The sequence below is a fragment of the Neolamprologus brichardi genome, chromosome 13 (genome assembly GCF_056152115.1).
Source record: "Neolamprologus brichardi isolate AB-2024 chromosome 13, ASM5615211v1, whole genome shotgun sequence".
Classification (NCBI taxonomy): domain Eukaryota; kingdom Metazoa; phylum Chordata; class Actinopteri; order Cichliformes; family Cichlidae; genus Neolamprologus; species Neolamprologus brichardi.
The window spans coordinates 8,519,716-8,534,500 of NC_142116.1; the positions used below are offsets into that span (position 1 = coordinate 8,519,716).

General features: G+C 38.8%; 1 protein-coding gene across 1 annotated transcript; it reads right to left on the bottom strand.

Moving 5' to 3' along the window:
• Window positions 1-11,217: 11,217 nt before the first annotated feature.
• On the bottom strand, window positions 11,218-14,432 carry fbxo5 (F-box protein 5). Its single transcript, XM_006783571.3, has 6 exons — window positions 14,271-14,432; window positions 13,167-13,738; window positions 12,905-13,075; window positions 12,654-12,744; window positions 12,073-12,294; window positions 11,218-11,915 (listed from the first exon to the last, which is right to left on the bottom strand). Exons 2-6 carry the CDS (start codon window positions 13,721-13,723, stop codon window positions 11,670-11,672), a joined length of 1,287 nt encoding a protein of 428 aa, XP_006783634.1. The 5' UTR covers window positions 13,724-13,738; window positions 14,271-14,432; the 3' UTR covers window positions 11,218-11,669.
• Between the last annotated feature and the right edge of the window lie 353 nt (window positions 14,433-14,785).

Consider the following 14,785-nt stretch of genomic DNA (forward strand, 5'->3'; position numbering starts at 1 on the left):
ATGTCACTGGATAAATTAAATATATGTGCACTAGAAAATGATGGTAAGCTACTGACAATAAGTGTTCATGAAAGAAAAAAGCTTTATGCAGCAATTTAAGTCAAAAGCTTGTGTCCATTCAGACTTCTGCAGTTGGCTACTTTATTAATTTTTTTATTTCAAACAGGCTCAGATATTTTAGGCCGCAACTGGATAAACAAACCAAAAAATCTTATAAGATCTTACAGTTAGGTGCCACTTGGTGTGGGTGAAAGATTTAAATTACTTTTCTGATTCAGTAAAAGAAATCACCAATTTCAAACTGTGCTTGGATACAGTGATGCTGTGAGCTACTTTAAATGCTCACAGTGATGATGTTGACATGTTGATGATTAGCATTTACACTATTTACCATTTTCCTCAATGAGCTAGACTTGCATACATTTGTTAGTTAACCTGTCATCTTCTGCCATGTTGCCAACCAGAACTGCCAGCTCAGTTTTTCCTCTATCAACAAATAACAGGAAATAAATCCCCAAAAAATCAGAAGAAATTAAATCATTGTTCACTAATGTCTTGAGAAAAGAGACATCTTCTTTTTATTCTGTAGCAAGTATTGCTAAAAATAAATGCATGCCCCCCCAAAAAGTGTAATTTTCAAACTTGAAAAGCTGTAGAGTCAAAACAAACAAACAAACAAACAAAAACATCTTCTTTCAGTTCTAAGGTTTTGCAAATTAGGGCATAAAGATAATAAATCTTGTCTTTAACAGGTCTCCCCACGTGGTAAATGCAAATGAAATAAAAACACAAAAGTAGTGTTGAAATTTTACTCCAAAAAAGTAATTTACTACAGATTCCTTGTTAGTATTCTTAAATGCAATCTAGCATGTTACTTCATTAACTGCCTGAGAAAATAATTTATTACTCTACTCGTTACAATACTTTTACATTACTCTGTAACACAGCCTGAAATACATTCTCACATAATTTCCAGTTAACAAAATAAAGCTGAGGTTATAGTCCAGCCCACAGACACAAATCCTAATGAGAACATACAAGATCTTTGTTTTAGTGTTTACCTGCACAAACCCGATAACAAAAAGAACATTTTAAAACCCGTTCAAAGAGCCTTTAAAGCCATTCTATTGTAAGAACATACAGTTAAAAATGAAGGCTACAATGCTGCAAGCTATACTGCTCGTCACCACCTTCATTAGCAGATGAAGAAGGAATTAAGGCATCACTCTGGGTTCTCAATTATGAATGAATACTTGGAAACCTCAATGTTCATGAGCACTATTGTCGAGAAGAGTGGCCCAAATTTTCTCCACAACAACGAGAGAGATTCATAAACAACAGGATGACAGTTACTTCAGGTTATTGCTGCATTATGAGGTACAGGTTGGGGCTCAATAATTCTGCAGTTTGGTTTAGCTTTTGTTAAATAACCAATGTCACAATGCAAAATGTGACGTGCTGTTGCTCATCTGGGCTTGCATGTAAATAGTTTTAGAAACTGGCAAGTTCAAGATGATTTTTTATTATGTTCAGATACATAAAACCTTGGCGTTGACAGAGGGTGTACTTTGGTTTTGTTTAGCTTTGTTTTTTACCATGAATGTATGTTTTCAGAAGGAATCAATAAGATTTGGACTGGGTGCTACATAAAGAGCTGATTAGTGGAAAAACCTAAGATGATATGATTTTTTTTTTCTTTTTCTTCTTTTTTTACAAGAAAAAGTCAAAATAGCAGTGCTAATGGCTCACACACTCATAACATCACTCCATAACCACAAATAAATGCATCTTGTTCTGTTGTATAGTTTGCCTATTATAGTTTATTAACACAATTTCTGATATAATCACAATTCAGCTTTTAGAAGTAAGTAAATAAGTATGTTACACCTTTGATTCCTATTTAGTTGGTCTTCACAGTTTTAATGTAAGTGTGTTGCACTAGATAATGGACTGCAGGTCTGTTGTGTCATGTCTAAATGATTGTATCATGACTAAAGGTCTAAATGTAGCTGTGCTTTCATCCATGTTGTCATTCTTCATGCCATTTAGGAGACGTCTCAGTTATCCCACTGTGAGTTTCCACAGCTTTGCTGTGTAATGACTCCCACTGTGGGGGAGAAAGGTTCCCTGAGATGAAGTTCACGAAGCTCTCTCATTGGTAGTTTTCTCACTCATCAGCAAAGCATCAACTCAGGAATCAAGTAAAGGATCATCACATAAAGATTTCTTTGTTTTTTTACTATAATGTTTTTTTTAACAAACTCTCTGTTTTCCTCTTTCCTATTGCTAAACTTTTGGCTCTTGAAAGGCTCATCCATGGAGTTTCACAGGCTCCAGTTTTCCCAAAAGCATACTTCTTGATAATTCGGACAAGTTCCACACATAGTGTCAACCTATGAGGGTAAAAAACCAAGCCCGAGCTGAAGCTGGAGTTTGCTTCAAAATATAAATAGTTTCACCAGTGTTTAGGCACTTATGATAACTACCCCCAGATTGTATCCCTAAATGGCTATGCCCATCTTTTATGTACAGTCTCTCCTTTGCATGCACAAACCTGTCACGTGTACCTGAAGTAACAACATTTTACACTTTGATATGTTAGTTTTGTTGTCACCATCTGCTGACAAGGAAAGGAAAAAACTACTGGTTTTCTAACAATTTTCTTTTGTGATAACTGTTAACTGTTAAGATTGTCTATGATGTTAGAATTTCTCTAAATCAAGCTGAAGAATCAACATGACCTTAGTGGAGAAGAACAAGCTGTCTTTGTTCATGTGTAACAGGTAACTTGAAATACTCTGGTTAAATCAAAGGTTAACAGTGAACATGTTAAACAACTCTTCTTCATAGCTCAATGCTGATCTATATTTCGGATTTCTCTTTTAACTGATGATTATTTACTGTCCTTTGCCATTTTTACTATAAAATCCAAAGGGTAAACCATGCTTGCCCCCAAATGACTGAATTCTGGTGTTAGGTAAAAATGTAATTGCTTGCTTTCAGTTGTGACTCACTTTGTTTACAGGTGTCAAAATGGCAGCAGATATTTGACTCATAAATGTCATAAGCAACGTTCTGCAGGGCAGACCCACATGCAACGATCTTATAATTAGCAGGTGTTACTTGTTGTGCTGATTCAGTAAAACCAATCACCAATTTCAAACTGTGCTTGTACAGTAACACTTTGAGCTAAATGCTCACAGTGACGATGTTGACATGCTGATGCTCAACACTCCTTACCATTTTCACTATCGTAGCTCAGTGAGTTAGCCTTGCTAACATTTGATAATTAATCTGTCATCTTCTGCCACGTTGCCAACCAGAACTGCCTGCAGAGATCATAGAATTAGTTTTTCCTTTAGGAACACATGACAGGAAGTAAAGCAAAAACATCAGGGATGATGAATTCATTCATTGTCCAGTGCAGTCTTGAAAAAAGACTACTACTCATATCTGCTATCCTCCATTACAACTATCAGTGTGGTCAGTTTACATACAGTCATCATGGGCATGAACCTTCAATGAATGAACAGTCCCAAATACCCAGCAAAATTGGTTTTGGAATGGATAAAGCACGCTAGGTTTATGGAATGTGCCAGGAAACCAACTAGTTTAAAGGAAGTCTACCAGTTATGCGCAGATGACTGGTAGACAGATAGAATTATGCCAGAAGCTTGTTGCTAAAAAGTGTCTGGTTGAGATGTTGCTTGCTCAGGGACATTTAACCAAATATTAGTAGAGTGGTGTATAGTTCGGCCTACAGGTATACTTTAAACTACGTGTGATTTAAAGTAAATCCAAAATAAATTTAAACCTCTTGCTTTTTAATTTCTTTAGAAAAAATAATGCCACTGTAAATAGAAAAGTCCACTCAAAAGATACACAAGTAACTATGTCCTCTTTTAAGCACAAAGTGTATACCTTATATGCTTTATACAAATATATACATAAAGTTTTCAAGGTGTGCATGGTTTTAAACACATGCAATAGCTTACACATCAATATTGTGGGGATATGTGATTGTGTGTGTGTGTCTGTGATTACTGCCTGCTTTGTCGAGGGGCTTCACTCATTAACTATCATCACTGCTGATCTTAATGGATCAAAACAGAGTAAAAATAGACGGAGAGATAGGGCTGCAGCCTTTTAACACTGAGCGCTGTGGGTGGGTGTTTGCGTCCATGTGAAAAGCTCAACTGCTCCTTCTACGATTCTGCCGAGGACACTCGTGCATCCACAGAGTCATAAATCCAGCATGTTGCTCAACTTTGCACCTTGTTGTTGTTGTTTTCTCTCAGCACTGTTGACTGATAACACAAGACTTGGTTGCAAACCTTTAGTAAGTTCATGTTCTCTCCACTTACCTCATACAACAAACAGCAGAAATTATTTAATATCAGCTCGTTAGGTGAAAAGTCAGCTTTGCGCACAAAACCTGGGTCAAACAGAAATGAAAGCCCTTTTGATATTTGTACAGGTCCATTTATCAGCTGCCCTGGAGCTTTTGAAATTGATTTTGCAGTCCAGTCTCACAGCAATTTTTGCAACGGTGGGTTTCACAAACTGTTTGCGTGCACAGACACATTTGCAAGGCTATCAAAAATGAAACAAACAAAAACAAAAACAAACAAAAGAACAGATGTAGATGAAGTAAATTCCCTCTGGTATCCAATTTCTAATGTTTCCAGTGTTAATTCTCTGTCATCATGTTTAGTGTTAGTCTTCATGCAACAGTTTTACTTTTTCTCATGTGCTCTTATTCCTTTCACCCGCTTGTGTTTAGTATTTTCCCAATTCTCTAATGTGTGCCTCTTAAGATAAGATATCGTGTCTTATCTTATCTTGTCTCCTCTGTCATCTTTCATCAGTTGCATTTTAGGAAGTGAGACAACCTTCAGCATGGCATACTGAGAAGGATTTTAGGGTCAGAGACACGAGAGAAGAGGTTTACCAGAGGAAATATAATTGATGCACAGGTGTATCCTTTGTGAGAATATTTTTTTTAACCTTCAGTGTATAAAAGAGGTGTGACACTGTTGGAATATGCACCACTGTGAGAGGAGGATTCTTTAAATAACAAGTCCTTTCATATTCATAAGTTGTTTGCGTTATTTAAGGTCAAGGTTTAAGGTTTAGTTAAGTATTAAAAGTCAATGACATGCTGAAGTGCAGGCTTTTAGCTTTAATAATTGGACAGACTAAGATCACTTTAAATATAAGGACTGTTATTAACCCACTAACACCAGTGGGATTTGTGGGTTGAAGACTATAGGTTAAAAGCTTCCATGAAAGAGCACAAACCAAGGCATGAAGTCCAGGATTGTATCGAGGCACAAATCTGGGAAAGAGTGCAGAAAGATTTTGTCAGCATTTTACTCTGTGCCTATCAAACCTGTTGCCCTACTGTTTTCTATCATGTTAAGGAATCAGAATCTAATGGCGGCACAGTGGTTAGCACTGTTGCCTCACAGCAAGAAGATCCTGAGTTCGATTTCAGGGCCAGGGTCTTTCTGTGTGGACTTTGCATGCTCACCTCATGTTTGAGTGGGTTCGCCCTGGGTACTCCGTCTTCCTCCCGCAGTACAAAGACATGCGGATAAGTTAATTGGAAACTCTAAATTGCCCATAGGTGTGAGTGTGAATGGTTGTCTGACTCTCTGTGTTAGCCCTGTGACAGCTGGGATAGGCTCCAGCCCCCCCTTGCTTGAGCAAGCATAAATTTTAAATATATTTTCAGAAAATAAAGCCAATTAAAGTAAAAGCAACAGAATCCAGCGAGTCCAGGGAACACACAAAGGCAGCTGCAAACGATGATATATACACACAGAAATTCATCTTTTAAACAACTTTCATTAAAACCTGTCTCCTATTTTTAGAAGATTTACAATTACTTGGAATGGATGAGATCATTGCTGAACTGTACATCACCAGATTAAATCAGAACTGACAAGAGCCCAAGCAGCCAGCCAGTCGCAGATTTTTAAAAAGGCGCGCACACACACACACACACACACACAGACACACACACACACACACACACACACAGACCCCTGAACAACAGCTGAAGCCATATTATCTAAACCCCTTAATTTAGGTGTAAATATGAAAGCCACCATGTATTCTAATAGCAACTGGTTCCACAATTGTGTTTATTATTCAAGGCTGGATTACCAGCCCCCCCATGGGGCCAAGACCTTCAAAGCCCCAAAACATGTACAACTAATGCACAATCGTGACTTGAATTATTAGGGATCTGTTTGCCTGATGTGGAGGGTCCGTGTGTTTATCTATAATATCAATATTATTTCTGTACACATTATACTTTATACATGCACAATGATAAATAAATTTGAGCATTAAAAAAAATCACAAGATAGGTAAGCTAACTGGAAAAGGCCACCATAGCTTATTTTGCCTCTGTGTTGCCCAGTGGGTCAATCTGGTACATCGCTTGTTTCCCAAAGGATGATTTGGGTGTGATTTGGCTGACTTTGTCATTGAAATAAGTTTATTTATCATGAGACTTGGTAAGTACAGATATACAATAAATTATTGTCTCAATACAACAGCTACAGCTGCTTAAAAGGTACAGGACAAACATTTCCCACCAAAACATATAAAACATATGAAGCTGGATGTTTCTCAAAGGGAGATAGCAAACTTTCTCTCATGGATTAAGGTTACAACATATTTGAGCCTGCTTCCAGCACAGCAGTGAACTTGGTTTGTTTGTTGTGCTCCATTCTTGATTCACTTCCTGTTTCATTCTTGCTGTGCTGGAGGCGCTCCAATGACAGCTTAATTTCAGGGCTTTTACAGTTCAACTTTGGTGACACATGGCCAATTGACCTGTGGAAGTCACTGCACATCAGGATCATCAACTTGAAAAACACACAGCTCACATGGTCCGGATGTTGCCTTGACATACACCAACCCCCGCACCCTCTGTCCTTGGGCTAAAATGAGCTATTTATGCAAAAAAGCAGAAAAAGAGTGAACTTCAAAAGAGGCAGATAAAACACCAAAAATAGTGACAGGAGAAACGCAAGAGGGATGACGGCAGAAATAAAGATATGGATTTCACCATGTGGTGACGCTTTATGTCATCAGGAGCGTTCAGGTCCAAACCTGCACGCTGTGATTAAGTAACCATGGAGTCTGCTAAACACCCGTTTATTAACACACATAGTAAAGCACGCACATACACACACAGAGGTGGAAGCCAAGCCTAATGACTTTTACAATAAGCAGCATCAGGTCTGATTGTGTTGGAGATGTGTCTCGCTGCAGCAGGCGATCAATAAACCCGCGGGATAAATGAGCCTCGGTTGCAGGGGGAGCAAAAGGCCACAGCGCAGATTAATCAGCGGCCGCTGCAACAGCTCCATCAGCAGCTCTCACGTTTTACAAAATCGTCCATTTAGTTCCATCATCATGACATTTTCTTACATGTCAGGTGTACAGCTGCTGCTCTTCTCTCTATCACCACATCTCTGGCTCCTCAATTACTTTCAAGCCAAATCGCTGTCTTTGCATTTGGTCATTTGTGGTCATTTGGCTCACACTGTGTTGGAAAAAGAAGACACGTTTTATTCTAATATGTAAAAATAAATATTACTGGCTCATTCATTCGTTAAGCAAACATATTTAATTAGGGTCTGCGATTTGCAGAGTGGCACCTTCCATAACTCAAATGATTAGAGATCAAATTGTGACGAGATAATATTTTTTAAAATACCTCAAGTATATTTCTTATATTTTTCTCTGTATGCTTACACGAATATAAAACACATCAGTCAGGCTGTGATTAAAACTGTGAGGTTCCTAAACAAAAAACAAGAATTAGGTCAGTCCAGTGTTTTCAGTTTTTAATGCCGAGATAAGCAACCTGTTTGTTTTCAGTATAAAACTGTTTCATTATATAAGATGGACACGTATTGGTTCATTGTAAACTTCATTTAGCACTGGCTGACATTAATAGTCGTATATCCCAAAAGAACCCAGAAAAATGGTCATAAAATGCAACAATCGCCAATGTTTTTGTCTCCACTGACAGCGTTCGGGCCTGGTGGCTCATCTTAAATTTGGACACAATAACAGGCTTCAGGTGTAACTAATAAAATCAATAAGGATGATTTTGTTGAGTCCTAAACACTGGAAGGACAGCAAATGCAAAACTTCTAGGTAGATTGGCCTATCCTCCCGAGAACCGAGGAAAAAAGAATCTTTGCATTGTGATTTCCTTCCTCTTTGGAGCTAAAAGAGGCTACCCAAACACATACCAATGGAAAGCCCCAGATGTCCTCTATTTAATACATCAGGACTTAGTAGGATAGCTCAAATAAGTCAAAAGATATAGCCCAAAAACAAATGGCCTTTACAGAGGACATTAGTGAACAGGCTGGTTCTCAGGAGGCTATTGTTAAGATTAATGTTGTTTTTTATTTTCTTTTAGGTTTCTCACATAACATGTCCACATGGATAGAGGAAACCATTTTTGATAAGAAATGTGTTTTTTTACGAGGCCAAAATCAAAGAAACTTAACTGTAAACCTTAAATGTACACCAGCTATTTCACAGTGACCTCTGACAAGTGCACACCTGTGGTGCACCGAGGCTTTTCTGAGAACCACGTCACAGCTCCATCTTGCTAAACAGAAATCATTTCCATGCAAGAGCTAAATGAACGCTGGCTTATGTTTTTATGCGTCATCCCAACAAACCGCACACACACACACACGCACACACACACAGCAGGTCAGCGAAAAGCGAGCGAGGTATAGATAAAGAGAGGGAGAGAGAAAGAGGTGAGAGACAAATGGGCTGTTCTCCAAATGTCAGAGGCAATCATGTAATGTCAGTGATGCTATTTGCGGCTTCATAACTCTTCTAAACAAACGATGACTGATGCAAGCAAAGGTTTTTAAGAGGAAACTGAAGACAGATATTTTCATTCCAGGAGGAACTTTTCAAATGCTTGTGAGGGTTTATTTTAAAAGCGGATTTTCCAAGAGCACAAGGTCAGACTCACAGGGATTAAAAAAAATGCATTTAGATGCTAACGTTAAAAAGGCACTTCAGGTTTTGCAGGCACTTTATCGAAAAGCAGAACTGAGTTTATGATGGATATTGGAAAATTATTAATATAATAACTTTGATAAATGTAACACACTTCTAAAACTGTCCAGAATCTCCAATCTTTTTGTAAAACATTAAAATCTGGGGTGTTCACGAGATACCCATGAATGCTACAGCAAGGGCTTCTTCAGGTTCACTGTGGTGTTATTAAGACCTCATTGAACATCATGTAACACTCCTACATGAGCACGCAACCCCAAATGATTATGGTGGAACACCGCTGAGGAAAATGTAGTCAAGGATCTTCCCTAGCGTAACAACGTGTAGCAGAAAATGTATGGATGCTTGAAAGCACCACCTCCCTCACTAACTACATGTTAAGCCCTTCAGCAAAGAAAGGTGCACATTAATCTTCAGTGGTGATTCACCACTGAAGATTAATGTGCACACGAGCGTCGCATGACAGTCGCATCTTTGCTGAAGCTTGGAGGAAATGCGCCTCCAAGGCAGCTCCTTTATGAGGTGATCAAGGAGTCAGGTGGGGCCTTGAGTTTCACAGGACTGTGGCTATATGATGATCCAGCAAGATAAAGAAGATTAACACAAACAAAAATAATTTATTTTGAATCTTCACTGTAATAAAAGGATGTTGGACCATGAAATTTTGAGGAAAATTATGTAAATATGTGATTAATGTCAACACTCCCCTCTGGCCTGAATTTGCAAGACTGGGTCCAGTGCTGTACTCATGAGTATAAAGGCAAAAGAGGAAGTGAAAACTATACTTTTTCATGTTTGTCCTAAGCATGAGTCATGCCATGCTAGCCTGCCACAATGAAATGTGAACTATTTCTTTAGTTTTTTTCCCCAAAACTGACCCCTGTATATACACTGCAGGTACACCTCATAAAACATGAGATCAGATTATACATTTTCTGGGCGTAAATGTGTTTTTTTTCTTTTAATACGTTGTAAAATGGGCTCTCCATAATTCATCGGTTTTATTTAAACAGTGTTAACATAAATCTGTACAAGCATACATGACCAGTTATCCTATAATCCACAGTATCTTGCAGAAAGATACTGCAAGATCACATCAGTTCATTTAAATGTCCTGTATTTTCCATGTGAAGAACAAAATAACAGTCAAATTTCATAAGTTAACAAATGGTCAAAATAATACAGAAAAGCTTAATTGTCCTTGTGAATTAGTCTGTGTGTCTGTATATGGGATTTTTATCTTTTAGGTAAAATTGCCTGTTTATGTGATTTCCCGGACCTTTCCTCATAGTTTGTTGCTGTTTATACAGCTTGAAATGCTTTTACAATCAGTCTTTAATTCATCGTATTAAAAGAAATTAAATATTTCACAAGAGAGCTTTGGCACTGAGAGGCTTTTTTCATTTAAGTCATAGTCGCAGTTATAGATGACTTCAGTGGACAGGAGATGGAGAGGTAGCAAGCAACACTGCCCTCTGCTGTAATAAAAGCTGGCAGATGGAATTGAAAAGAAATTGTTCACATCTGATGTATAAAACGTGGCCATTGGGGCTGCATGTTGATTACAGCGGCTCTGTGGGAAATTATTAAAAAGAGAAATACTTTGGAGCTTTAAATGCAGTAGTTGGTGTTATACTCAAAGTTTTTCTGAGGTTTCAGCTATTAAACCACTTGCGTGGAACCAGCTCCCAGTTTTGCTCAGGAAACAGACCATCTGCACTTTTAAGTGAACGCTTCACTTTCCTTTTTAATAAAAGCAGGATCAGGAGACCTTAAACCACTATCCTTTAGTTATGTTGCTGTAGGATTTCCCATGAAGCAGAGCTTTTCCTTTCATGCTTGCCATTAATTTAAATGCCACTACTGTCTTCTATAGGTAATGAACCAGGCTAAGCTGAATTGGTACCATATAAATAAAACCAACTTAAGTATCATTTAAACTAAACTGCGAAAATTTAAATTGTTTTGATTTAGCAGTTTAAATATACAGAATTCAAACTTCAAAGCAGTGTTAAACTGATGGCAAAGGCACATCACTTCTTATTGCAAACTAAACTGATGAGTGCAGCTTTATTCAGCTTCCCCGAGATAAATGTTGTGTTTTTAAAAATAAGTAGAATAACACAAGGTAAGGTTTTAAAGAAACAATGTATTTACATGAAATACAATACAGTACAATAAACTTTAATACTTATTCATATTTCCTGAGTATCAAAAATGTATTTAAAACTACTAAACAATTTACATTATCTAAAAGTTACATTACAATATATTTACATACATTTCATTTAAAATAAAATAAAAGCCTTTATTTTGGGTTTTTTGGCATCGTCTTCTCACAATCAGGATATATTTTGTGTTCGATTGTGTCAGTTGTTCTTTGAGTGTTTCACTCAGTGTTGACTTCCGTATACAGGTTTTGGGAAAAGTACATGCAGTGAAGCCATTTTCAGGTTGAGCTTATATAAAAACTTCCATTCTTGTCCGAAGTTTGGACAGTGCTAGTGGAAACACTGCTGGCTCAGAGGTTAGCTGCTTTAAAAAATAAAATAAAATAAAAAAAATCTGAATAAAATTCCACAAAGCTTCGGTCACAGTCGCCTGATGTTCCTCTTGCTGCGAGTGCTCCCCGGTGATGTCTTAGAGAAGTTGGATCGGGGAGTCACGGTTCTGCAGGGGGTCGAGCCGTGGAAAGACTCCTGACAGCGAGTGCAGAAGGTGAAGAGACAACTAAGGCGAGTGCACGTAGCTTTCTGAACCTCATTCAGATGTGTCGCTGGTGAGCCGCAGCGTTTGCAGGCACGTAGAGACTCGTGCTGCTTCAGAGTGCTGGCAGCCTGAAAGAATGAAACATGGAGGTTTGTTAAAAACAAGGCTATAAGGAACATTTATGCATTTCCTACAGTGAAAACATCATTTGGAAAATTAATCTTGGCCATGAGGTTGTTTTTCAGTTCTGTTGCATCAGAGTGAATTGTTGAAAACGAAGCTCACCTGGATGTACTCGTTGAAGCGTGAGCATCGGGAGGTGGGTGTGCTGCCCCTCTGAGAGGCAGCAGCCCGTCTGGTGGTCATGCAGCTGGGGGTGGACGAGGATGATGATGAAGATGGAGTCTTTGAGGAAGCCATGGTCTGCATGCAGGACAGCACCATCCTGGAGACGGCCACATCTCTTGTCAAACCAACACCCCTCTGTCTCAGAGAGTTTCTTGACTCCTAAAAATGAATTAATCAAATTAATTAGAACATTTGCAGCTTTAGCAGTATACTGTTATTCATATTGTTGCAAAAAAACAAAACAAAATAAAGACTCAAAACTAAATATTCTTATTCAGGTTGCCTTATAGAAAGAATGACATGAATTGTGAATGCGTCATCCTTTCTTATAGCTCTAACAACCACCCGTTGCATCTTTTCCTTACATGTGCAACTGTTCTTTTAAATAACTTGTAAGAAGACCTGTACGGTAGGTTGTGGTCTTTCTTACGATGTAACTACTTGATAAGAATCACACTGACGGCCTGAAGCACAAAAGCATTGTCTGAATCAGTGTCACGTTGCGCGAGTTTCCTCACCCCGAGTTCCTGCTCAGCTCGCTGACACCGCCTCAGAGCTGCTGCATCTTCACAGATGATTTTCCTCCAAGTCCTGCTCACTTTCTTACAACTGTGAAGTTGAAAAAGGAAATGTAACATGCGATTAATAAGAGCACAAAATTAACAGTTACAAAGATTCAAAAATTAATTCTGTTATCACCTAAATTCAAATTTCCTTACTGCCAAATACATTTATCCAGATAGGACAAAGTGAAGGGTTTATAGCTTACCTAATGAGGTCCAAGTCTTCCAGAAAGGCCAGGATCTTTGTCAGGATACATCTCATGTTTCTGGCCAGCAGAGACTGAAAGATATCGCTGTACTCCAAGCCCATCTGACGTCCAATCACTCGATCCAAAAGAAAATTCTCTGCAACTTTTGTGACAATGCTCCAGTCGTACCTAACACGCACAGAAAGACAACGTTTTATAGCTGCCCAAGTGTAAACCAATCCAGATGAACACCCAGTTAAACGAGATGTCAAAATCTTACCTCTTATTCTTCTCATAGCTCTTAGCAAGTTCTTCACACACAACCCGCTGGAAGTTCAGTATAGGCAGGTGGCTGTCGCTGTGATGGCCGGATGGGGTGGACGACGAGTATGCCGCAGTTCTCCTCTGGGGACGAACCACAGGAGTGCAGACTGCCTCCAGTTGAATAGGGGTGCTCCTTACTTGACATTTGGAAGGAGAATTATGTGGTATTCCTTGATTTGTAGCAGTAGACGACACTACTGTGGACTTTCCCAGGATGTGGTCATCCTCTTCGTTCTCATGGCGATATTCAATCTGACTGTTTTGCAGAGACAGATAACCACTGTCCTCAAACTCCAGAGTCCTGTCATGCGCCATGCCAGTGCTGTTTTCCTTGTCGTGGATTGCACTGGTGTTGTTTTTGGAAGAGAACAACACCGTGGTCACCTTTACAGGGGAACACTGAGGTTTGATGGGGATGGGCTCTTTTACTGGGGAAGCTTTGGCCTCCACGGCAGAGGCTCTTGGAGATTCGCACGCGGCAAACTTCATGATGATTCCGTTAGGATGAGACATTCACTTTGCAGATTTCTAAGTACAGGAGAGAAATAACAAGATTGTGTTAGGTTAGGTTTTGCAGAGTGCACGGGACTGAACGCAACACAGCTTCCCAAATGCAAGCTAACCAGGCCACATTAAACATCAAATTTAACCTATGAGTGGCTAGACAGGGAATAAAGCTATAATATAAACACTGTTGTTTAAAAGAGAAAATAAGGTTGGAAACTTTTCAATAAGATAGTTTTCCAAAGTCTTGAATTTGGCGCGATGCAAATTTGGCGGAAATGTAGCGATGACGTGAAGCTACTCGGTTTTCGCCCATTTTTGGTGTCTTTGGTCAAACGTATGTCAAATAACATGAACTGGACATTAATGAGAGTGTGACGGGCGTTAAATAAAATTCTGTTATAATACCGAGCTACATTTGCGTGGTCTTAGTAGTAGTAGTAGTAGTTTGCACCTAAGAAGCTACTTACGACCAACTCCTCATACCGCGAGCAGAATAACATTCCGCTAAAGAGAACTGTTAAAAGTTTAGAAAAAAGTACGTCACTCCTCTTACCTTACTGTTGTTATATCGTTATCCACAGAAGAGTCCTTTTATCAGGTCAAGTATCTTTTCGACTGTCGCCCGCTCTTCCCAGATTAAATACTCCTCAACTGAAAATCCGCCAGTTGCAGCCACTCTTTTGAAATCGGTGCGCAAATGGCGCAAACCAATCACAGTACAAGGGGAGGTTGTCTCTTTAAAACGTCAACAAATGAAAGCTGGCTTCAGTTTCGGTGACGTCACCACGCAGTGAACGTGTTCCCACTGCGAAACTGTCGTGAAAAAAACATGGCCTTTCTGAGCGCCATTCAGCGTTTGAAGCTAATGTAAACAGATATATCTCACGCACTTAAACGTAAGAAGTTTCTAAACGTTAGCCGATTTGAAAATCGTGGCATCCTCCGGAACTTAATATATTTTGCAGACCGCAAATATGCAAAAAACAAAATAATATTTCCAAATCCTATATTTTGAATATGGACATGAACATGGAATATGAACATGGTACACGAATATGAACATGGTAC